The sequence below is a fragment of the Eutrigla gurnardus genome, assembly GCF_963514095.1.
Source record: "Eutrigla gurnardus genome assembly, chromosome: 8".
In the NCBI taxonomy this organism is placed as follows: Eukaryota; Metazoa; Chordata; class Actinopteri; order Perciformes; family Triglidae; genus Eutrigla; species Eutrigla gurnardus.
Window position 1 is genome coordinate 5,269,035 of NC_139922.1, and position 22,471 is coordinate 5,291,505.

A 22,471-nucleotide genomic window follows, 5' to 3' on the forward strand; every position below is an offset into this window, starting at 1 on the left:
CTCTCTGTGTGTTGGGTACCAGGATGTAACGTTACTATAACAACAGGTCTCTGTGTGTTGGGTACCAGGATGTAACGTTACCATAACAACAGGTCTCTCTGTGTGTTGGGTACCAGGATGTAACGTTACTATAACAACAGGTCTCTCTGTGTGTTGGGTACCAGGATGTAACGTTACTATAACAACAGGTCTCTCTGTGTGTTGGGTACCAGAATGTAACGTTACCATAACAACAGCATCCGTTTTCAAACTTAACATTTAAACAAAGTGAACAAACAATACTTCACTTGGACCTTTAGGGAGGGTTTTTCCACAGCAGGCTTGTTGTATCCAAAAATAACAGTCTGTAAACACTTGAGTCAATAGAAAACTACAATGAGTCCAGTCCACATTTACTGTGGGTTAACCTTTATTTCAAGAGCAACGTAAAGACTAATCCATACAGAGCCATCATTAACACACAGACAATACAAAATAAATATTCACCATCACTTTCTTCTTCATCACCAAATAAATACCAAATATGTGCAGCTCAATATTCCCAGTGTATTGCAATGTACTCAAAATAGTTTGTGAAAATAAAAAGGAAAATCATATCAACAGAAGCACCAAAAAAAAAAAAAAAAAAAAATCTTTAGAAAATGATTAAAAAACTTTCCGTTACAAAATATCTGCACTTAAAAAGATCCCAGTATTTTAAATAAATAATAAGATATATAAAACAATTCATAGTTGATATCTTAAAATATTTCCTCTTTGTTCAACAATGCAGAGGAAATGATTCCCTTCTCTTGGTTACCGTTTAAAATCTTCTCAGGTAGCATTTTGAAATAAATAAAATTAAAAAAGTTAATAAATATATAATGAATAATAAATAGGCCAACATGAAAAAAATAATACAGCAGACATGAATGAATACGTTGTTATTAAACCAACATTTGCAAAGGACTTAAATAGTTACACAGCAATAGTAAGAATGAATCTACAAACTAGTCCTGGAGGTGCAACATCACTATGCTCATATAGAATACTATCAACATTATTGAGTGGAGATGGGATATGTTCACTAACTAAGAGGATCTGTTGAGCTCAGGCTGTATACTGCACTCCTGACGTATATACTGTGTATACCTGAAGGTGCCCTTGCTTACAGTAACAGTTACACTCCAGTGTGCCACCACACTTTATCTGTTCACGCTCGTACCATCATAAAGCAACATGCAAACAGCAAACTAATGTAAAGAACAGATGACAAAGTTCCAAATGAGAAGAATTAATTACATACAGTATCTGAAGGGTTTGGAAAGAAAGATTGGTGTAGTCATTGTGATGCTCCACCCTCGTGTCCTCCTCCTGTCCGTCACACCTCGATGCCCTTCACCGCCTGGTTGATGGACTCGAGCAGAGCCCGGTTCTCAGGGTTCTGGTAGCAGTCTTTATTGGTAAACATGTGGGTCAGGGTATCCACGTAGCTGTCAAAGTTCTGCTCTGACAGCGGCTCCTGCTGAACACACACAGTTCAGAGGTCAGAGAGTAATTTATACCTGTTACTCACGTGGAATAAAACAATGTCAGTCATTTTGTCAAAAGTAGAGCACATGTGCTGATGACGCCGTCCTGACTGGCTTCATGACATCATCCAGAGGATAAATACATTTTAAAATGTATTTTTGTATCATGACAGTGAGCTAGACAACTTTGTCAAGTCACCTGTGATGGTATTCATGATTATCCTGATGGAAATTCACCACCATTAACTTATCTCTAGCAACAGTTAATCAGTTTAGTCCAATAATTCAACTGTGTGAACTACAATATGCTTTTATCTTAAATATTATACAAACATATATTTAGACCATTCTCGTATTCATACACCTAATCACAATCCCCTTTTCAGCGTTATTTTGTAGCAACATATTTGTACATGCTTATTTATCTTTTCTTATAATTTCTCTGTTGCTCCTGATTCTTTTTTATTTATAGTTTCCGGAGATGGGAGTTTGTCCCAAACCTTACAGAGCTTCATTCAGATGGTGGGACGACACAAAGAGTGGGGAGAACTGTTCTTTGAGCTCAATGCTAACAGACCTTTAGCATGTGTTAGCATTTACACGATCAATGGCTGAGGGTGATGGGAATGTCATACATGTTTAGGCATTTGGTCCTTAACCATTCAAATTGTGACCTGCTTATGGCGCTAGATGTAAGGTCAAAACATCACAAGGTATTTTATATAACAGATCATCTGAGGGGAACACCAATGTCTGAACCACATTTCATCACAAACCATGCGGTTGTTCATCGTCATGGTGATGCAAATGAGCAAATCAGGGGATCAGTTTCACAGAATATGATACTTCTATCAGTCACTTTAATCAATCCACTACAGAGAGCTCTTCTTCTTGTGTTCCAGTGTCTCAGTTCCACCAAGGCTAAACTGATTCTCCTATCCACTGTGCTCTTTTAAGACAAACCCAAAGACACTCACCATGGCGGGCAGGCGGATGTTGGCCAGGCTGCGGATGAGGGCCTGACTCAGGCCGGATAGCTCCAGGAACAAGGCTTCGTTCCTCTCCTCGATATGTTTGTTCTCCTCCTCCATGCTTTGCAGGTTCTTCTCCATTGAAGAGATCTGAAGCGGAGACAGACACAGAACACAGTGCTGAAGCAGCCACACAGAGAGCCTGGCAGCAGAACCCGAAACATAGACGATAGACTGGCATGTCAGCGAGGATTCCTCTGGGTTCTTCCTCCCACTGTCCAAAGACATGCAGGCTCATTAAATGTCAGTGTGAGTGGTTGTCTGTCTGTGTGTGTCCGTGCTGATAGACTGGTGACCTGTCTAGGTGTACCCTGCCCTCGTCCAATGTCGGCTGGGATCAACCGGATAAGCAGTCACAGATGATAGATGGGTCCTCTATATTGGAAATGTTTTGGCCTGCAGGGGATTATTTCCTTTTAGTACCACCTGTCATGGTCTTGGGTTGTGTTTGGTTTATGCCCTGTTTTATTTTGAAGTTCCCTTCCTCTTGTGTCCTGTGTGTCTTTGTGGTTTTCCCTCCATTTTTCTGTTTCACCTGTGTTGTTTTAGTTTCATCAGCCTTGTTCTGTTCTCTTTGTTTCCTCCAATCAGGTTCCAGCCTGCCCTCATGTCTGTCCAGACTTTCCCTGCGTTAGTGTCGGGTTGTATGTCTTCTTCCTGGTGTCTATGTTCCTGCATTTGTCCCTCATGCCCCGTGTGTCATCCCACCTATCTCTGTTTTTGTTTCCTGTTGATCTTTGTTTCCTCCTCCTCAGCTGAGCTCACCTGAGTGTGCAGGTTCATCATGTCAGCCTCCATCTCCGAGTTGGACTCGCTCAGATCGTTGATCTCCGCGTTGAGCTGCTTGATGTCCTCGTCATTGTCTAGAACTGAACGAGAGCAACGACACACTGTTAGCAAACAGGTTATCAAGACGGCTGTGATGTCACACATCTCTACTGCAGGCTTCACTGCTGCATGTAGTGGCAACACGTCTACGAAGCTGTGGAGAACATGTGGGAAAGTGGTGTCTCTTACCATCGCTGGCTCGGAACTTCGCAGTGATATACTCGTCTCCGGGGAATTTGGCTCTCTTCTTGTTGGCCGACGCTCTGGGACAACCTGACAGACTGAGAGGAGCAGCTGGTCAGGATCAAGAGCTCTCATTTAAAAAAAAAGGCTGATTCACGAGGGATACAACCTCTCACACTACGCAATGTGCTTTGAACCATATCCTATAAAATTGGGGAGAGATCAATAGCGTGATACAGTGTACAAAGACGTGGTGCCTTGTGGAGGAGAAGTGGTTATCATCATGTCAGTTATTCTTTTGTTCAGCAGCTCATTTTGCCCCAGAATGCATCTGTGTCAAATTGCATTACAGGTGGTACAGATACATGAGGTGAAGCTGGTTTGGGATAACACTGCTCTGTGTGCACAGACACTCGGATGATGAAGATGATGAAGGTACCTGCGGTGTGTCAAGAAACTGCCGTTGGCGTGGCCGGAGCCGTCGCAGCCTGGCGTCGGGCAGGTCGGGCCCTCAGTCTTGAAGGCCTTCCAGGAGAAGGGGGCGCCGTTAAGAAGACCCTCCTTCTGCCGGCGTGCTGCCAGCGGACAGCCGTAGGCACTGCGGTGGGTGGCGTACTTCCCGCTGATGTGGCCCAGACTGTCACAACCAGGGACTGGACACCTGGAGAAGAAAGATCTCATTGGTTGGACTGAAGCAGAGTAGTGATGGAGGTGGCAATCTAAATGTGGTGTCTCAGGAGTGTGTAGTAACACGTCGGTTACTCTAAGCGTCCACTATAAAGTGTAGTTACTGACTTAAAACTACACCGAGGATGCAGTGATGCAAGAGCACGGAGAGAGAGTCTGTAAGATAACTGGTTCACTTCAGTGTTCATCTCCAGCATCGGACAACTGAACACTGAGAACACCATGTCACTCCACTCATCAGCACTAAAATGACAGGCAAGGTGCACCACGGTATGTAGTTCCCTATCTAAGATAAGGAACAGAATACATAACATATGAATGTAGTTATCATAATGTCAATTATTTCAATGAACCTGAGAATGTAATCCACAAAAATAAATATTTAAACCAATCTTACAATAGAAAGAGAATAAATTATGTCCAAGTATTATTTATGACATCAATAAAAGATTGATTTAGATTTTTAAAATTAACCTTAAATCACATGCCTTAGTTTATTGAAAATAATCTTATTTTACTCTCCCATTTACTTTTGACTAAATGTCCTAACATTTCCTATTTTCTCAACGCTACAAATCTATCCTTGATCTCGCTTTCCATTTTCCCTATGGGGCATTTCCATTGTATCTATATATATTACATCTAAGAGAATGAGTTTACAGTTTGAAAATATAACTAATATAAAAAATATAACTGAGTTAATGCCATGACGACTTGCCTGTCATACGGCGGTATTTTCTTGTACACATTTGGTCCTGAATGAAAGGTCAGACTTGAAACTAGAGATTGAGACCATAAACTCATGTTTACAATTTTTACTGAGATAATAAAGCAAGTGAGGATCAGGGTCATTTTTCTCATTGACTTCCATTCAGTCAGACTACCGGAGGAGTTGCCCCCTGATGGTCAGTAGAGATAAAGCAAGTTTAAGCTACTTCAGCTTTGGCTTTACTTTTCAGAATCGGAGGTTGGAGTCTGGTATGAATATCTACAATAAGTGAATTCATAGCTGCGGTACAGTGAACATGACGTATTAATTGCTTGGTTGGTTTGTAAGAACAACTGTTCACCTCAAGAGCTCGGAGTCTTCCTTGTCATCCTTGGTGGGGGTTGATTTGACCCCGCCTTTCTTGGCTCGAGGGCAACCGGACAGACTGGCAGAGAGGAACAGAGAGAGGACTAATTACAGTGTCCGTCTGAATAGAGACAGCGGATGATACAGCAGGCAGAGCAGATCCCCTACCTTCTATGTGACGCGTAGTTCCCGGTGATGTGTCCTGATCCATCACAACCTGGAGTCGGACACCTGAGACACACACAGACGTTCTCTTACTCCAGAGGCGTACGTTGTCAGCAGACTGTCTCACTAAATCATTAGGGCTCAGTGTTTTGACTAGCGTATATTAGTGTTAAAGGAGAGCAGGGACAGAGCTGTAGCTGCAGACTGAGTGCTCAGTGAACATGTTGGAGGTGAGAGACAGGAGAAATCAGACATACTTTAGTTCAGCTGTGTGGGCAGCCATGAGGGTCCGAAGTGATTTATCAGCAAGAGGACAGCCTGACAGACTGGAAGATAGGTCAGAGAGAGAGCGTCAGAAAACCAGACTGAGAACAGGATGTCTGAGTATGAGTGAAGGAGAGAACCACAACCTGAACTGGACTACAGAGCCAGGACAGGACTGGGCAGCACACACACAGGGCTTATCTGGTCTCTAAAGTAGTAGTAGGGTGTGAAAATTAGAGAGGCTAAGTCCCGCCCCTTCCTGTATTCCCCTTGGGACCTTCATTTCGTAAAAATATATATACAGAAGTCGATGGTGAGAGACAAATAATGTTCTGATTCCGTTCGAACAGTGCAATGTCACGTTTGTTAGTTTAAAAGATAATTTTGCAAATCAAGAAAATTGCTTTTTGTGGTTGTATTGTAGTTGAAGTATGGTCCCTTTCACAGCTGGTAAACTATGAGGATGTGCGTCTTTGGCAACAGAAGTATGACGGAGTGCAACAGCTTGTCAAGATACAGAAGAAACATTAACCACCAAAGATGGCGAAGCAACCTAAACAAATAGACTTACCAGATCTGTGCGTAATTAGTGAGTGAGAAGAATGTTTTAGCAATATGGCCACATATGTACATGTATTTGTTGTGTAACATTACACCAGCGAGATCATAGAAGTCACTAGATGATCTAGCTACGTCATCTGTGGTCATATACAGAACGTCAAACACCACGTAGATAATAGCTTTGAGTTTGGCGAGCTGTTGGCCGGGGCGGTGTTATCGACTCGTATGACAGCAGAGCAGAGTGGCATCTGCACCGCTGTCATACGGCGCCACTAACATGCACTAAATGCTCTGCTATGTGTGCTATATGAACAAAGCAGGGATAAGCTGTGATAACAACACATACAGAGGGAGAGTAACTTCTGACTTTGCTCAGCTAGACATTACTCAACTATATCTTTACACAGACAATAGTTGCTGATATATTAATGCTCTGAATGATAAATACAGCTCTTTTAACAAGTCCTTCAATCTATTTTAATATTTGTGTTTACAACCATTTACTGAAGTTACTACAAGCTGAAAGTCACCAGTTAACTTTGATTCTGACAACCGAACATATAATAACCAGACTCAAACTCGTCTGGATGGCTGGGATAACGCAGCAAATATGTAAATATGAAGACGACACATCCAAAAGTGAGGTGTGTGTTCAGTACCAGGATGTAACGTTACTATAACAACAGGTCTCTCTCTGTGTTGGGTACCAGGATGTGACATTACTCACACTAACAACAGGTCTCTCTGTGTGTTGGGTATCAGGATGTAACGTTACTATAACAACAGTTCTCCCTGTGTGTTGGGTACCAGGATTTAACATTACTATAACAGGTATCTCTGTGTGTTGGGTACCAGGATGTAACGTTACACACACTAACAACACGCTCTTTCTTTCTCTTGCCGCTGATAAAAAGTTGCTGGATAAAACACATCAGCTAAGCTTACATTACATTAGTAATGGAATGTAGCTAAATTAGCTAGGTAGCTAGCAAGACAATCTAACGGCTCTGATAATGACGTACCTAGCTAAGTTAGCTAGCTAGCTAGCAAGCCAAGCAAACAGCCGTGTTGGTGACAAACCTAGCTAAGTTAGCTAGCTAGCAAGCTAAGCTAACTGCTATGTTGGTGAAGTACTTTGTGCGAGAAAGTTCACGGAACACTTGCACAAGAAACGAAATGATACAACTACAAACCTACGACACACTGAGACTTTCTGGACATCAAAAATGATCTTTTAAATTTACAAACATCATAACATCATTTGAGTAATTCAAAGTACAATTCAAACAGGATCAAAAGATTATTTGTCTCTTGCCGTTGACTACCGCACATATTTATTCCTAAATAAGGAAGGGCCGGGACTATAGCTTATAATGAACGTCAGTGTGTGTGTGTGTGTGTGTGTAGAGTCATCTCAGTCATCCAGACAGAATGATATCAGGTGTAAGTGAAACATCCCACTAGAAGATGATTTCGTCAGAAAGACTAAAGGTATTTCTCCAGGTCAGATGGTACATGGAGTCATGTTCTTGCTCCAGGTGTTACAGTATAGCCGTCTCATTCGAACTGAACAGGCCATATTTGAATGGAGGTGAAACATCTTCAACTTCAATTCAGTAAATGATTTTACTTGGACCCATTTCAATGAACACAAGTCATATCAAATCATCTGAATATAGTAGCCTAATATATGGAACTGTGGCAAAATTCTTCCAACTCCAAGAAACAAAGCTAAAAGACAAGAGTTTATTTGTTGCAGATACTTATGCCACAATTAATTCATGCTCCTTCTGTAACACAAGAGAGCAGCTGGTCAAGCCACTGCTTACACAGTTCTACTCACAGTCTACCTATAATCTATATTCCGCATTTGGGGGCATTAGAAAGTGTAAAAATGATGAATTTGACTGATTCATGTTTAATATGAAATACATGTAGTCATAATGAATGTGTATAAATTGCATTAAAAGATCTTTGCTATCTGCCAGCCTGTGTACAGGGCCTGATGTATGAGGCTTATCCACCAACTTTCCAACTTCCAACATATTGCACTTAAAGAGGAACTAAACCCGAGTTTTGACTCTAATCTTGAAATAAAAAAAATGTCTCAAAAAGGTGAAAAAAAACTATCAACATGCAGGGGCAAGTGGAGAGACATGTCCAGTCACGTCTATCTTTGGCTCATTTTCAACAACCAGTGTATCATTCCAATCACAGCACAGGCCTTTTCTGTGGAGGTCAAATTAAACCATCAGCATTACATCTGGTGAATCAGAGTTACTGACTATCTGCTGATAGGAATGTGTTTTCCTACACCATGACAAGAGTGTTGAAGCATAACTTTTACTGATTTAGAGGCAGGCTAGTTAGCTAGCTTGCTTGCTAATTCCATGCTACAGTAACAGAGCATTAAAAAGCACGGGGTCATCCCTATGTTCCCTCAGCACAGGGGTGACCCTTCCCTAATGCACACACCATGTTGTTGCTGTTTGAACAGGCACTGCAGTGTACAGAATAAGTAATAGTAGTAATAAGTAATAGGTAGTAGTAATAAACAATAGGTAGTAGTAATATGTAATAGGTAGTAGTAATAAGTAATAGGTAGTATTAATAAGTCATGCAGTAGTAGGACTGAGGGAACATATCCCAAAAGCACCACATGAACTGCTGGGCTGGTCTACTTGAACATGAAGCTGGGCATCACTGTTTTTGACTTACCCTTCAAGAATGCTCTTTACATTAGCTTATGCTAGTCACTGGCGCAAATGCTAACTGCTAGCATGCTAGCTGTTGTTCTGACTCTGTTTGTTGATAACGGAAGCTGACTCCAGATGGGCTAATAGTATAAGTAAATCGCAACAGCTGGGTTTCAACCGGTAGAGAGCAGTCGCTATGTATATTGATAACACAAATCATTTGCACTATAACACAACTAAATACACAGATACATGGGTTTTCAGATGAATAGAGCGGTTTGGGGGTTTAGTTACTCTTTAAGACAGCTGTTTATTTGGCCTCCTTGTGGCTTGTTTGAGCATAAAATGTATCTATTTTGGTCGAACACTTAAAATAACTTCAACTGCGTTCATTAGAAAGAGGCCATACTGAATGACAAGCAGGCATCCGTACTGGTGAATACTGGCCTTATTTAAGCTCTGCGTCATTCTTATCTACCAACTATTTCACCAGGCTGCCAGTAGATGTGTTGAGTCTTTCCAGGAAGTAGAATTTAGTGGAGCTTGTCATTCATATTAAACATACTTGGCTGCTCATTTCCAAGTCAGGGTGCAGGTCTTACCTTCGATGTGATGCGTAGTTGCCAGTAATGTGTCCACTGCCATCACAGCCTGGGGTGGGACAACTACGGCCAAGACACACACTCACAGATCAGTGATCAGTCGGCTTATACTGACTTGCCAGAAAAAAACAAACCATAGGCTATTTCTACTTGTTTTTGTTCCACAAGAAATTTAAGTTGTCAATATTGAATCTCACTTCCAATATGTCTTTTTTGGCGACTCTGAACCTGCTGATGGTAAGGATGGACATATTTGATAAGTTGTACGACTGCAAGTTTAATATACTGTGCATTAAAAATATAGCAATACATTCATGTGATGAGGACTGTTTCCCATTCATTACCTGGACTGTGCAGTTTCACAATGAACTGTACATATTTGACTCAATTTGTCTGCCTGGGGGATTCAAATGTTGCTTTTAAAGTGCACCAGTTTGATGCATTAAGCTTTAAAATGTACAAAATATTCAAACAGTACCACCATTATTTATTAAACTAGGGTTAACACAAATGCAGTGGTTCAATCAGCAACATCAGCAGTGAACGCAGTGTATGGATGTGTGCTGTGGAGGTGTGGAAGTTGCAGAACCAAAACACAACGATGCAGAGTGGAAGCAAGCTGTGGGAAGGGAGAGACAGCTTTTATATCCTGGAAGGCTCATGTGAGCGGAACCAAGCCAACAACCGTGGGAGCAATGTCAACGCTACTTACACATTGACATTTACAGTAACTGGCATGTGACATGAACACAACATGAGGTTTAGAGAAATGCATTTTGGGTCATGGTTGCTTTGTTGTTTGATGGACTTATAAGCGGGTGTTACCACCTGAACTTTGATGCTCTTGCTCCCTTTAAACTCTCTTTGACTGGTGATAATGTTTATATATTAATGTTCCAGGCATCTCTTCTGACTAAAGGTGTGTTCACGCCAAACGCAAAGCATTTGTGTAACTCGTGTGAGTTTGACCGTGAGTTCATTGGTGGTTTATTTGTCACTCGTGCTAGACATTCCAGAGAGGAGGAGGCAGGGCTTCCCTCCATGTAGACACCAACCAGGTTTCCTCCATCATGGCTGAAATCACCACTATTACTGCTTTATGTTGTAAAGTCCCAGATACGGCGGGAAACCAAATGCCATCCTGTTCATGACATCATCCGGAGGTGCTCGGTGGATTTCACCAAGCTTGATTCACTGGAGTGAGACTCACGTCGGCTAGTTTACCACAGCTGGAGGAACCCAGAATAAACAATTTAACTGTGATTTAATATAAATAATCAGATGAAAAGGATGCTGAAATAATTCCATAATGATGGTGATCGGTAAAAAGTGTGAAGTCGTGCTTTGTTAGGTCCGTCTGCAAGACCACAAGCTAACTACTTTTAAAACGCTTGTTTTCTGAATGGAGTCTGGTTGATGGGTGCTAGGCTATGCTAACATTTGAGCTGCTCCATCAACACTCCAAATAAGGTCATCTCGACATAAATACGTAGAGACCTTGTTGTTTGGACCACAGACAGTCTCTGGTTTCTCCACATAGTCTGGTCTGGTCTCTGGACTAATGTGAGCTACTATCTAGACCTCTGGGGGACCACAGGACCCAGGAGACAACATTTATTTCCTCCATTTCTGATTCTGGAGACAGAAGGAGAATCTGAAATGTCCCTGCTCAAGTTAAAATATTTCAATCCGCAAATTTTGCTTTTCTGACTTTTTGCCTTGCCTTCTGCAATGTGACGTGATTTGTGCATTTGCATCGTGCCGTGCGGAAAATAAATTTGCTTTGCATTTGGTGTGAACAGAGCATAAGAAAGATCAGTTAATAACTGAACCATATTTTGATTGGATATGTGGTGAACATTTTTACTTACATAAGAACCTCTTTTTTGCTGTCTTTGGGCTGAAACTTGACCTTGAAGCTGCTGGTGGTGACCTCACCGGGGTACTTCCTGTCCTCTAGGTTCTCCTGGTCCTCTTCCTCGCCATCAGATGAGGTGTATGATGGAGCTGCATATTCCACCTGAAGCAGAGTCAAACAGGGGGGGACAAAATCCGGTAGGGTTTTTTTTAAATCATTTTTTGATCAGAATGTCTTTTCTCCCAGTGATGTGATTTCTGCAAGCTTGTACCTCTTCATGGTTTTCCTCTTTGACTCCACTTGGTTTGGTGAAGTCTAGCGGCCCCTCCCACTCTGGCTGAGTGTGGCCCTGAGACAAGGTGGCTCCAATGTGTTGAGAGGACGAGGATGAGGAGGATGAAGGCTCTGAAGGCTGCACGCCCTCCCTCTTGGTCTTCTTCATGCTGAGGTCCAAGGTGCCGTTCTCATCCACTTCAATGTCCGACTCCTACCGGGTTCAGACATTCAGTCACAACTAAATCATGTCCGAGGAGAGGAGAATGTGTGTGAATGAAAGCCAGCGTACCTTGGTGCAGGGCTCCCTGGGCTTGGTGCTGATGGTCTCTGGTCTCTCCCAGCAGCGGGTGGACAGGTTGAGGATGGCTGTTGCTGCCATGTGGGCTGCCTCTGCATCTTGGCTGTAGTCATAACTACTGGAGGATGAGGCGCTCTTCGAAAAGCCTCCCGACACACTGTGACTGGGGGAGGAGGCCTTCGGGAATGATTTAGCTGTGTGGGAACGGAGCAGAGAGCAGAGCATTCAGTGGCCGCATCCTCATCATTTGAAGACAGAATGCATCATAGCTGCCAAAACATTTCAAAGACTCCTTCCAATGCAGCCTAGAAATGTGGCCTTATTTTTCCTGGATTCAGAGGATCCAGCTGATGGATCCTTTACAGCCCAACCTATCCCAAAGTTCATTGCGTGCCAGGGGGTGACTGGATTCTAATCAACATGGCGTCTACGAGTGGAACTGCAGCAGGAGATGAAGCAGAATGCACTCTCGGCCTGAAATCTATCATGAAGCATGTCCTCCATCAGAATAAACAAGTAAGAGATCTTATATGATCTCTGGCTCCATTTGAATCCAATGACGTTAGTTACTTCTTGTACCAGTAGTTGGTTGCTAGGCGACCGGAGCAGCAAAGGTGACACAAACAGGGACACGGTAGCTAAATGTAGCTATTTAACTCATTCACACACATTCACACGCCAACACACAGGGGCACTTTGTGCTAGTGGACTGGAGGAGCCGGGGATCGAACCACCGATTGTACGTCAAAGCCACAGCCGTCCAGTTTGTGGACTACGGTTTTGAAATCTCGAGTTCAGCATTTTGGCTGTGGTCATCTTGGAATTGTTTTGCAAGCAGTGAAGGAAGTGACCATATTTGGACTGTGGAGGAGCGACGGGTGGATCTGATGAACACAAGCAGCAGAGCGTCCCCCTTTATGATGTATTTTTTACACTGTCCAGGATGACCTTTTTATAAAGATAATTTATTCTCTCCTTTCTATGAATCTGATTTTTAGTTAGACCTTGTGTGAATACCTGTTTTCATTTTGATAAAAGTCTGTGAGACAATCTATAGAAATAAGTTCAGGACATAAACAATTCATTCAAACCCAGTATCTATACAGAAGAAAAACTAAAGGCTACACATATCTTGACATTTAAAATGTTAAATGCTATTCTGAGTCCCGAGGCTTAGATGTGTTTGTGCTCTGTCATAGTGGAAAGTAAATGTCACATCACAGAGAGATTATTACTGTAAGAATGCTGTTGGAGCATTTACCGTGCTAATGTTGCTAAGGTTCATCAGTGGTGTTTTACTATTACTGAGAATGTAACTGATTTAACTCCATCATTGATTAGTCATTGTGAGGGATACACCGGAGAAAACTGATATGGAATTATGTCATCAGTCCAGTCAGTGTGTTTAATGTTTCATCGACGATCATCTGTTTTTGTGCCATCCTATGGTCCATTTTGACTTTTGGACTGAGATATGTATGCAGTGCCACTTCAACAGCTTCAACAGCAGGTGATGATTGCACACAATGTCCCTGTAAGTTATTAATAATAATATTCTGAATGTTATAAGTCACTCAGGCAATGCACATCACAGACAGCTACAAGCTTACAGAATTTCTGTTCAAAAATCCTGTGCAGTTTGAAGTGCAACATCATGTGAGAATGAAACAGAGAATGGAGGTGGAGAGTGTCTTACATTTAAAGGCTTTGGGTGATGTTTCAGTGCTGCTGGGTGTCTTTGGAATTAGCATACGCTTTCCAAACACCTGGACATCAAAGCTTGCATAGTCAAAAGACACCTTGGAGTATTTCTCCAGCTCCTTAGCCAGGTTAGCTCGAGGCGTGGTGGTCACCGTGTTGGGCCGGTAGCTGCCATACTGAGGGATCTCCAGCTGTTTCACAAAACACATGGGCCTGCAGGAAATGCCATTAGTTACGCACTTTCCCTGTGACACGGATGTAGTTGTGTGTACGATGCATTTACATGGTGAAAACAACCCTCACCTGAGCACTCGGTCAGAGTTGGAGGAGGGTTCACTGGCTGAAGGCTGTAAAAGAACCTGCTTGTCCTGGGTCTTGTTCAGCTTCGTTGCCGCTGCGATGGGGCAACCGGACAGACTGACGGGGAGACGTAGCCAAACATTCGCATTTAATGGCACAAACCTCTCATGAATAAGAAGACATCTAAGACACAGACAGGAGTTTGAAGTATTGCTACGCCTTCTAGAGGCAGTGTAAGTATGTGTTAGTAGTATTAGATAAGATCGGCTCCTCTCTGGGTTTCATTTCATATTTTGTGCGAATATTGATAAATATTGGTTTTCCCATATTCCAGAATGTGGACCATTACTGACAACTGAACATCTGCCAAACCATAGATTACATAGGAGCATTGATGTGTATCACATTCCTCTCAGAGCTCAAATACAAACTCCAGCCTTTTCCTTATTTGTTGTCAGCAGCCCATGGCAGGTCAGGAAATAATCACAAAATACAATTTACTGGTTTCTCATAATCCTCAACATAGTCCTCTGTTTATAAGCTAACATGTATGTAGTTTACTAAACCTAACTGTACATAGTTTTGCTTTACGCACTCATTTTACGCAGATATTTTAAGCCCAACCGAGATGTTTTTTCGAACTTTGCGTAATTCTGCCAGACTGACAGAAAAACAAGAACTTGGAGATTCAATTTGGTGACTGAGTTACCGAAACGACAGAGAGGCTGTGATGATAGAAGTAGACACAGGTTCAATGGTCACCTTTGTTGTGCTGGTCAGGCCCGTGTGGTGTGTGTGTGTGTGTGTGTGTGTGTGTGTGTGTGTGTGTAGGTGTGTCATTAACCTGCGGTGTGTGTTGCGGTTACTGTTGACATGGCCTTGGCCTGTGCAGCCAGGAGTCGGACACTTCAAGACGTTCTCATGCATGGCCAGGACTACAGACACACAGCAGACACACACTCAGTCCGTTTAGCTCGTCCAGATGTTTCACATCATTAGCAGCAGGAAGACAACATTTCAGTGTTGGAAAAAACAGTAGTGGTAATCCAGGTAGTAGTATTAGTATAGTATGTTTGTCTATAGCAGAAGGAAGTAGTAAGAATACAAATGCTGTAGTAGTTGCTGTTGAAGTGTGTTCTTTGACACCAGCAGTGACTTGTTCGTCCTGGCGGTCTATGAAAGGCATCGTGTACTCACTCTCTGGAGGGATCCGGTCTTTGTGAGGACATCCGGACAGACTGCGATGGTGAGGGTACAGCCCAGTCACATGACCTGTCCCGTCACAGCCCGGGGTCGGACACTTCACCTCCTTCTTCTCTGAAAAGAGGATGGTGTGATTTAGATGGAGTTACAATGAGTTCAATCATGACAGTAAGTAGTACGAGGACGCCACAAATGACTAAGTAAATAAAGTATGGACCTTTTTTCTGATTAAAAGCAGCAAAAGGACTCCCATGTTGACTTGTCTTTTAACCCTTCTAATACAAGACCGGATTATTGGTAAATAACAAAAATGCTGAACTAAAATGGTGAACAATGCACACACGTCCAGCAGTGTTCATAATCCTACTAACACTAATACTGATAGTGAACATCTCATAGATATGTATAGATATAGATATCTATGTTATTATCATGAAGCAGTGTGTCAAGTTCTTCTTGTCAAATAAAACAATAAAACAAATGAATTAACCAATTCAAAATAAATTGTTAAGGTATAAGATGGAATGACCGAGTTCATAATGACCATCCCCATGCTCTATCATGTGTCATTCAGTTGTTGCAGCAGTGTTTGGAGATTCGGTGTTAAATTAAAAATGTTTTGCCACTTTTTACCAGAATTGATAAAAAATGATCAAAATCCCTTCAAATACCACATTAAGATACCAAGACCTTGAGGAACACCACAGTATAACTGCTGCGATTTGGCATCTAAAAGTTTTGACATTTCTGCAAGAATTGTAGTTTGGCTGATATTCTTCTAACACAGCGAGGAAAGCCACCCGTCCTCTGAAGACCTTCACGTGTGGATGTGAAGGAGCAGGTGGTAAGAAGACACAACAAGCACCATCATTGGGGACGTTTTATAGACTGATTCCAGTATTTTTTGACTTTATGTGTTTGATTTTGACTTTTAACTTTTAGCTTATATAGATGTTTATTACAGGGCGATCACCGGACAGTATAACAAAATCCAAATGATAACTAAAATAAATAAAACCCTAAGGCTTCTTGTTGTTTGTGTAGGAGTGGGGACTCTGCATATAGTCTTATTGGTCTTGGAGTTGAAAACTGAATCAGTATCGAAACAAAATAAATGGATTTGGGTGATGAATCGAATATTTAGACCTCATATGTAGTATTTATGAACTTGACCACTTTGAGCTGTTTGATAGTAGTATGAGGAAGGGTACCTTTGCTGTAGTGGGCCGTGCGGCGGCCTACAGCGGCAGGCTCTGAGCCCTTGCTGGAGCTGCTGTATGGTTGGTAGTCCGGGGAGCTCCGGGCCTCCTGGCCTCCCTTCACCTCCTCTGCCTTCAGGGCGATGGCCTGCTCCAGCAGCCCCAGGTTCCCCCGAGTCATATCCCAGTTCTCTGAGTCATCTGTGATTCCTGAGCCCTCAGAGACACGATCCTGCTCCTCTCCTTCCTCCTCCTCCTCCTCCTCCTCCTCTCCTTCCTCCTCCTCCTCCTCCTCTTCCTCCTCCTCCTCGTCTTCATCCTCGTCATCGTCCTCCTCGGAGCGGAGTTCTATAACCACTGTGGTCGGGGAGGCTTTGCTGGAGTCTCGGTCCTCCTCTTCTTCCTCCTCCTCCAAGACCTCGCCTATCTCCTTCCCCTGCCTGTCATCCTCCTCTTCCTCTCTTTCATCTTCATCCTCCTCCTCCTCCTCAGTCATAGGAGTGATGACCTTTTCTTCCCTGAGTGACATCTCAGCCTCAGATTCCTGAGTGCGTGGACTCAAAGTGTAAATCTCTTGGTGAACCTCACTCTCCTCTCTCTCCTCTCTGTCCTCACCCTCCTCCTCTTCCTCCTCCTCCTCCTCCTCCTCCTCCTCTTCCTCCTCCTCCTCCTCCTCCTCCTCCTGTTCCTCCGTCTCACTCTGCTCCTCGGTTGGATCTTTGGCCTGATGCTTGTAATCTCCACTGGAGTACTGGTGATCAGAGTTTTCCTGGCTCATCACATGTCTTTCTATCACCTTCTCTTCGACAGTAACCTCGTGCCTCTCTTGCTGCTCCTCCTCTTCCTTTTCTCCTTCTTCTTCCTCCTCTTCTTTTGTCTCTTTGAGCTCAGGTTCTTCTTCAGGTTGCTCTGGTGCCTGATCCTTTGCCACCAGCTGACCTTCCGCCTCCTCCTTTGTCCCTGTTTCCTCCTGCTGGTGATCGTCAGTGACTGTGACTGGCTTCGCTTCCTCACTGGTTTTCTCCGTTTCGTTCTCAGGCTCTGACTTGGAGCTTTCGTCGTCTCCAACTTCAGCTGGAGGACGAACGGTTGTCTCCTCTGTTGTCACCAGTGAGCATTCTGCTGTGGATTCAAAGTACAGATCAATGTTACTGTCATTGTCCTCCCTACATGGTAGCATTGTGACCGGCCTTATCTGACTGCTTTAGCATTAATGACTCCTGACTCCAGTCTGTGTCTACTCACATCCTTTCCTCCCGTCAGCATACAGCACACCCAAAACCATCTACTGAAGCTGTCAGTCCTCTGCTCACTCTCTTAAAGCGCCATTTAAAATGGTTCAACAACTTCACTGAGTCGCCTGGTAAAAGTTTGGGTGTGAGAGCCTCACATTACCTTCATAACACCAATACATATATATATGTATATGCAATTGCATTTATTTGATGTTTTTTTATTGTCTCATTTGAACGTCTTCCATGTTCTTGCCTTACAAGATGAGACGTAATTGTCAAAAAATAAGTTACCCGTTTTTGTCATTACAATACCTGGTTGATTCCTCAGATTTCATGTGATTTCATGAAACGTCCTTAATGTTTCTTTGTAAATTGAATATGCCAGGCTGAACACCCATGCGCCGTCCTCTTTGTTTACCTTTTTTTTGTTAAACACTTCTGGTAACCCTTTGTTTAACATCACAATGCTATGAATTGTGGGTAATTGCCACAGCCAATGTCGCAGCAGAACTGTATTTGCACAGTATAAGCTGGTCACACACTGGAAAAACAACACTTTGCACTGCACACAAACATGTTGTAGAAGTATAATCTCCTGACCTTTGACCACTTTGTGTGTCTGATGGTGGTTTAGTGTACAAAGTGACCAATGATGTGGCTCCTCCAGCATTAATCAGATAATGGGAGGAGAACGGGGAGGACCAGCACAGGTGACAGTGTGATAGCCTTCTCTCACGGTATCTCAGTTATCTCAGAGTGTTTACTGATTTTAAATTCAAGAAGAAATCATGTAATCAATTGTGGTTTCTGTTGTGCTGCGTTAATGTTGCTCTTGTGTTGTTGCTGATGCAATCGCCTCCTGTTTTGTAATATTGGATATATACTGGGAGTGGACTTGTTTTGAGGCGCGACCAACATCACTTTGGTCGTTTTCCCCGGGTGATCCATATTGGTGATCTTTTACTTCCAGCACCGTCATCCGCATTTTCATGTGTATGTGCGTTATTTTAGGCCAAATACCTTCAAAACGAATGGCATTCTCATCATGCCATCATGCTAACACGCTAAACTTTAATATCACACTAAACTATTATGATGGCCAACGTAAACGAAATGAAGAGTCTGTTAAACATCAGCATGCTAACAATGACAATGTTAGCATGTTAGCATTTAGCTCAAAGCACAAGTGCTTAGTACAGACTGTGGACTCTTGGAAACCATTCAGCTGCGGTTTTCAGACATCCTTAAATCTGGTTATTGGCTGCCGTATTGCAACAATTTAGTTATTATTATTTAAAGCAGCCTAAAAATTAGGTAAGGGATGTTTCTCCTAAACAGGGGTGTGTTCCAGAAAGCTGGTTGAGCCCCTGGCCTTGAGTTACTGCTGTGTTAATGGAATAGGAACAATTACAACAATATTCTTCTGCTACATAAACACACTTCATTTTTGTTTTTGTTATGTTTCTATAATGTTTACTTTTTGGTGAATTATTAAAGTCGAGCTGATATAAAAATGAACCCTTTAGATCAGTTCCCGGTCATTTTCTTCACATATTTAAAAATATACGCTGAAGATTTACAAAACAAATGTTTCATATGAAAATCGAATACTTTTTTCTTCCAGCATTATGTCCCGCCTCCTATCCTGTTTAACCGGGACATCGGACGCTGGAAATGCCAATCAGCTCCACTGTAAATGGTTCTAATGCTGCAGGCATCTAGCAGTGATTCAAACCAAACGTTGACGTGTTGAAGTGAACTGGTCTGATGAGAACCACATGAAAGTGAGTCAGGTTCCTTCTTCTGGCTCTACCTGCGATCTCTCCAATGATTCATCGTTTGGTTTCACTCACTTTTTGTTGACTCTGGGCTGCTTTTTGTTTTGTCTTTCTTATTTTCTTTGAGGTCTTCATCTTCCTCCTCATCCTCCTCTTTTTGTGCCTCTTCCTCTTCTGCTGCGTCGCTGTCTGCATTGAAGCCTTCATCTTGTATGGCAGGCTGGTTCCTCCTCTTGGGAGCAGACTGGTTCTCTTCAGCCTCCGCCTCCTCCAGTTTCCTCTTCTTCACTATTGGGCATCCCAGTATGCTGAGGAAGAGAAGGTGGCTATGTAAGTGAATGCTAAACATCCGACATGCTGACACTTTTAGCATGTCAGGCTTCTAGCGGTGCTGTACCGTTAGATGATAACAATACAATACAAGGCTTTTGTCTTTCCAAGTGCTGGTTCTGTCTGCTTTTTAACGTCACAGAAGCATGAAGCTCTCGGTATGTGACCTGTACAAAACACCGGTAAGAACACCTACCTTCTATGCCGAGAGTATCTTCCACAGACGTGACCTTTGCCATCACATCCAGGGGTGGGACAGCTGCTGCTGACACACAGCAAGACAAACACACACTTTAGACACACAACACACACTGCATACACCTTGATAGTGTTCGGTCGAAGCATGAAATAGATTAGACAGACAGACAGACAGACAGACAGACAGACAGACAGACAGACAGACAGACAGACAGACAGATAGATGATAGATAGATAGATAGATAGATAGATAGATAGATAGATAGATAGATAGATAGATAGATAGATAGATAGATAGATAGATAGATAGATAGATAGATAGATAGATCACGTACCTTAACTCCTGCTTCATCTCTGGTCCCACAAGGTCTGATGACACTGAGAGGAAAAGCCACAGGAGAGTCAGCAGTGCAGAAATAAAAGTTGCATGAGAGTTTTGAGTGTGAAAAGGCAATGGTGCTTTTATTTCCAGGGACTTTTACTCATGAAGCATTTACACATTCAATCCTTGTACACTGAGCACAATGTTCCTTTCTGTCTTCAGGAGGTGTCTGAAACACTGGATGACCAATCAGCCACTGACCTCCAGGGTCATTGTCTGCACAACAACCACTGCACATTGTCGATCAAACTCGTCATCTTCTAAACATTCATTCATGTTTGGAGCCAGCACATATAAAATGATGATATTCTAAACATACATTATATCTATGAAGCGGTGTATCGATGACTCACTGTGAGGACGTAGAATTAGTTTGCTTTTTTTTTACTGACAGCCACGTCTTTTTCATTGTTGCAGGGTTTGTTTGTTTGTTATTCTGTCATGTATGCATTATGCAGCTCATCAGTGTCACATCCAATGTGATGACTGTGTGTGTGTGTGTGTGTGTGTGTGTGTGTGTGTGTGTGTGTGTGTGTGTGTGTGTGTGTGTGTGTGTGTGTGTGTGTGTGTGTGTGTCTATACTAACCCCGATTTCCTTTTGAACGGGTTCGTGTTCGTGTCTCTGCGGTGTCTTGGCTCATCTGAATAATAAAGGGAGACAAGATCCATAAGTGATGGATGGATTAAATAGATAGATAGATAGATAGATAGATAGATAGATAGATAGATAGATAGATAGATAGATAGATAGATAGATAGATAGATGGATGGATGGATGGATGGATGGATGGATGGATGGATGGATAGATAGATAGATAGATAGATAGATAGATAGATAGATAGATAGATAGATAGATAGATAGATAGATAGATAGATAGATAGATAGATAGATAGATACATACATTGATGCTGGTTAATTGGCTCTCCCCAGGTCCACCGGTGCCTCAGTGTCTGACCTTTACACTCATTGTCTGTTGAGTGAAAAACAGAAAGAAACTTTTAATTAAAATAATAATTTCACTTATTGACTTAACGGCCCTGCTATGAAGCATTGCTGCAAACAAACGATTGATTGAAACGATGATTCTGGCATACATTTTGGAAAGTGTTTTGGTTTTAATACATTAAATCAAGAGTTCAGTACCATAATAACATATATCATTAAAGATGAACTATGCCTATGATAAACGAGTATATATATACATCTATACATACATATATATATATATATATAATGTGAAGATACATTACAGACAGAAAATATATCTGTAAATATACCGTGTTATGTTGTCTCTGGGAGATTCCTCTGTGCTCTCGGATCGAATACAAAGGTATGTAATGGCTGACAGCTGACAGCGGACAGCAGTGGCAGCCTTTAAACTGTCAGCATGGCGTCACTTTCTATGTGAAAAGCTACATTTCAGGCAGATTTCACACAAAAAGGACCATCCAGCGGAGAGCAGGCTCCCGGGCTGCTGCCAGCGGAGACGCAGGCCGGCTCGCTCACCAGGACGAGGCCTGTCTCCGCTTCGAAACTGGCACTCTGACAAAACACGAAACATACAAAGGCCTCGATCCGCTGTTTACACTTTGTTTGGGTTTTTTTTTTAATATCGATTGGATCGACGCCGGGCCGCTATTGTACGGGCCGGAAATAATCGCCGACAATAATAATCTGTTTAAAAGCTTGACCGTGCGCGCGGTCGGACCGTGCACGAACCCGTCTCCGCGAAAAGGAAACCGCGAGAAAAAGCGTGCTGACATCCGCGGTGGGAGAGCCTTTATGTCGCCTCGCCGCGTCCTCCTTGCTCGGCGTTCAATCCACCGTCAGGCCTGTAGCCAAGGCCCCGGAAAATACCGACAAACAAGTGCGCTTCATGCTCTTTGTCACGCAGACATAAAGCCTTACCTTACGCTCAGACTACAGCACTCCCCTCCCCCTCCGCGTCCACATCTCCGGACAAGCAGATGGACGTTCTCCGGCGACTGCGACCACAACAGAACCCGGGGGAAGGGGCTGAATCAGTGACGGCAGCCTCGGACCGAGCCCAGCAGCCGCGAGATGTTCAGCACCATGGACAGAGCGAGCCGAATCTTCAGCACCATGGA

At 42.8% G+C, this 22,471-nt stretch overlaps 1 protein-coding gene across 3 annotated transcripts; it reads right to left on the bottom strand.

Moving 5' to 3' along the window:
- Positions 1–380: 380 nt before the first annotated feature.
- On the bottom strand, positions 381–22,471 carry LOC311017891 (myelin transcription factor 1-like). Of its 3 annotated transcripts, none has more exons than XM_084016538.1 (23): positions 22,272–22,471; positions 21,265–21,333; positions 20,948–21,002; positions 20,315–20,357; positions 19,978–20,046; positions 19,527–19,759; positions 16,451–17,560; positions 15,234–15,353; positions 14,881–14,971; positions 14,040–14,153; positions 13,732–13,949; positions 12,027–12,229; positions 11,733–11,948; positions 11,475–11,623; positions 9,604–9,666; positions 5,738–5,806; positions 5,484–5,546; positions 5,311–5,394; positions 3,993–4,214; positions 3,560–3,651; positions 3,308–3,411; positions 2,489–2,632; positions 381–1,501 (listed from the first exon to the last, which is right to left on the bottom strand). In XM_084016538.1, the coding sequence occupies exons 3-23, from the start codon at positions 21,000–21,002 to the stop codon at positions 1,361–1,363; spliced, it is 3,603 nt and encodes a 1,200-aa protein (XP_083872664.1). In that variant the 5' UTR covers positions 21,265–21,333; positions 22,272–22,471; the 3' UTR covers positions 381–1,360. The 3 variants fall into 3 exon arrangements, with proteins under 3 accessions (XP_083872664.1, XP_083872662.1, XP_083872663.1); XM_084016536.1 differs by having other exon boundaries at positions 381–1,504; XM_084016537.1 differs by having other exon boundaries at positions 381–1,504; positions 19,978–20,043; positions 22,272–22,470.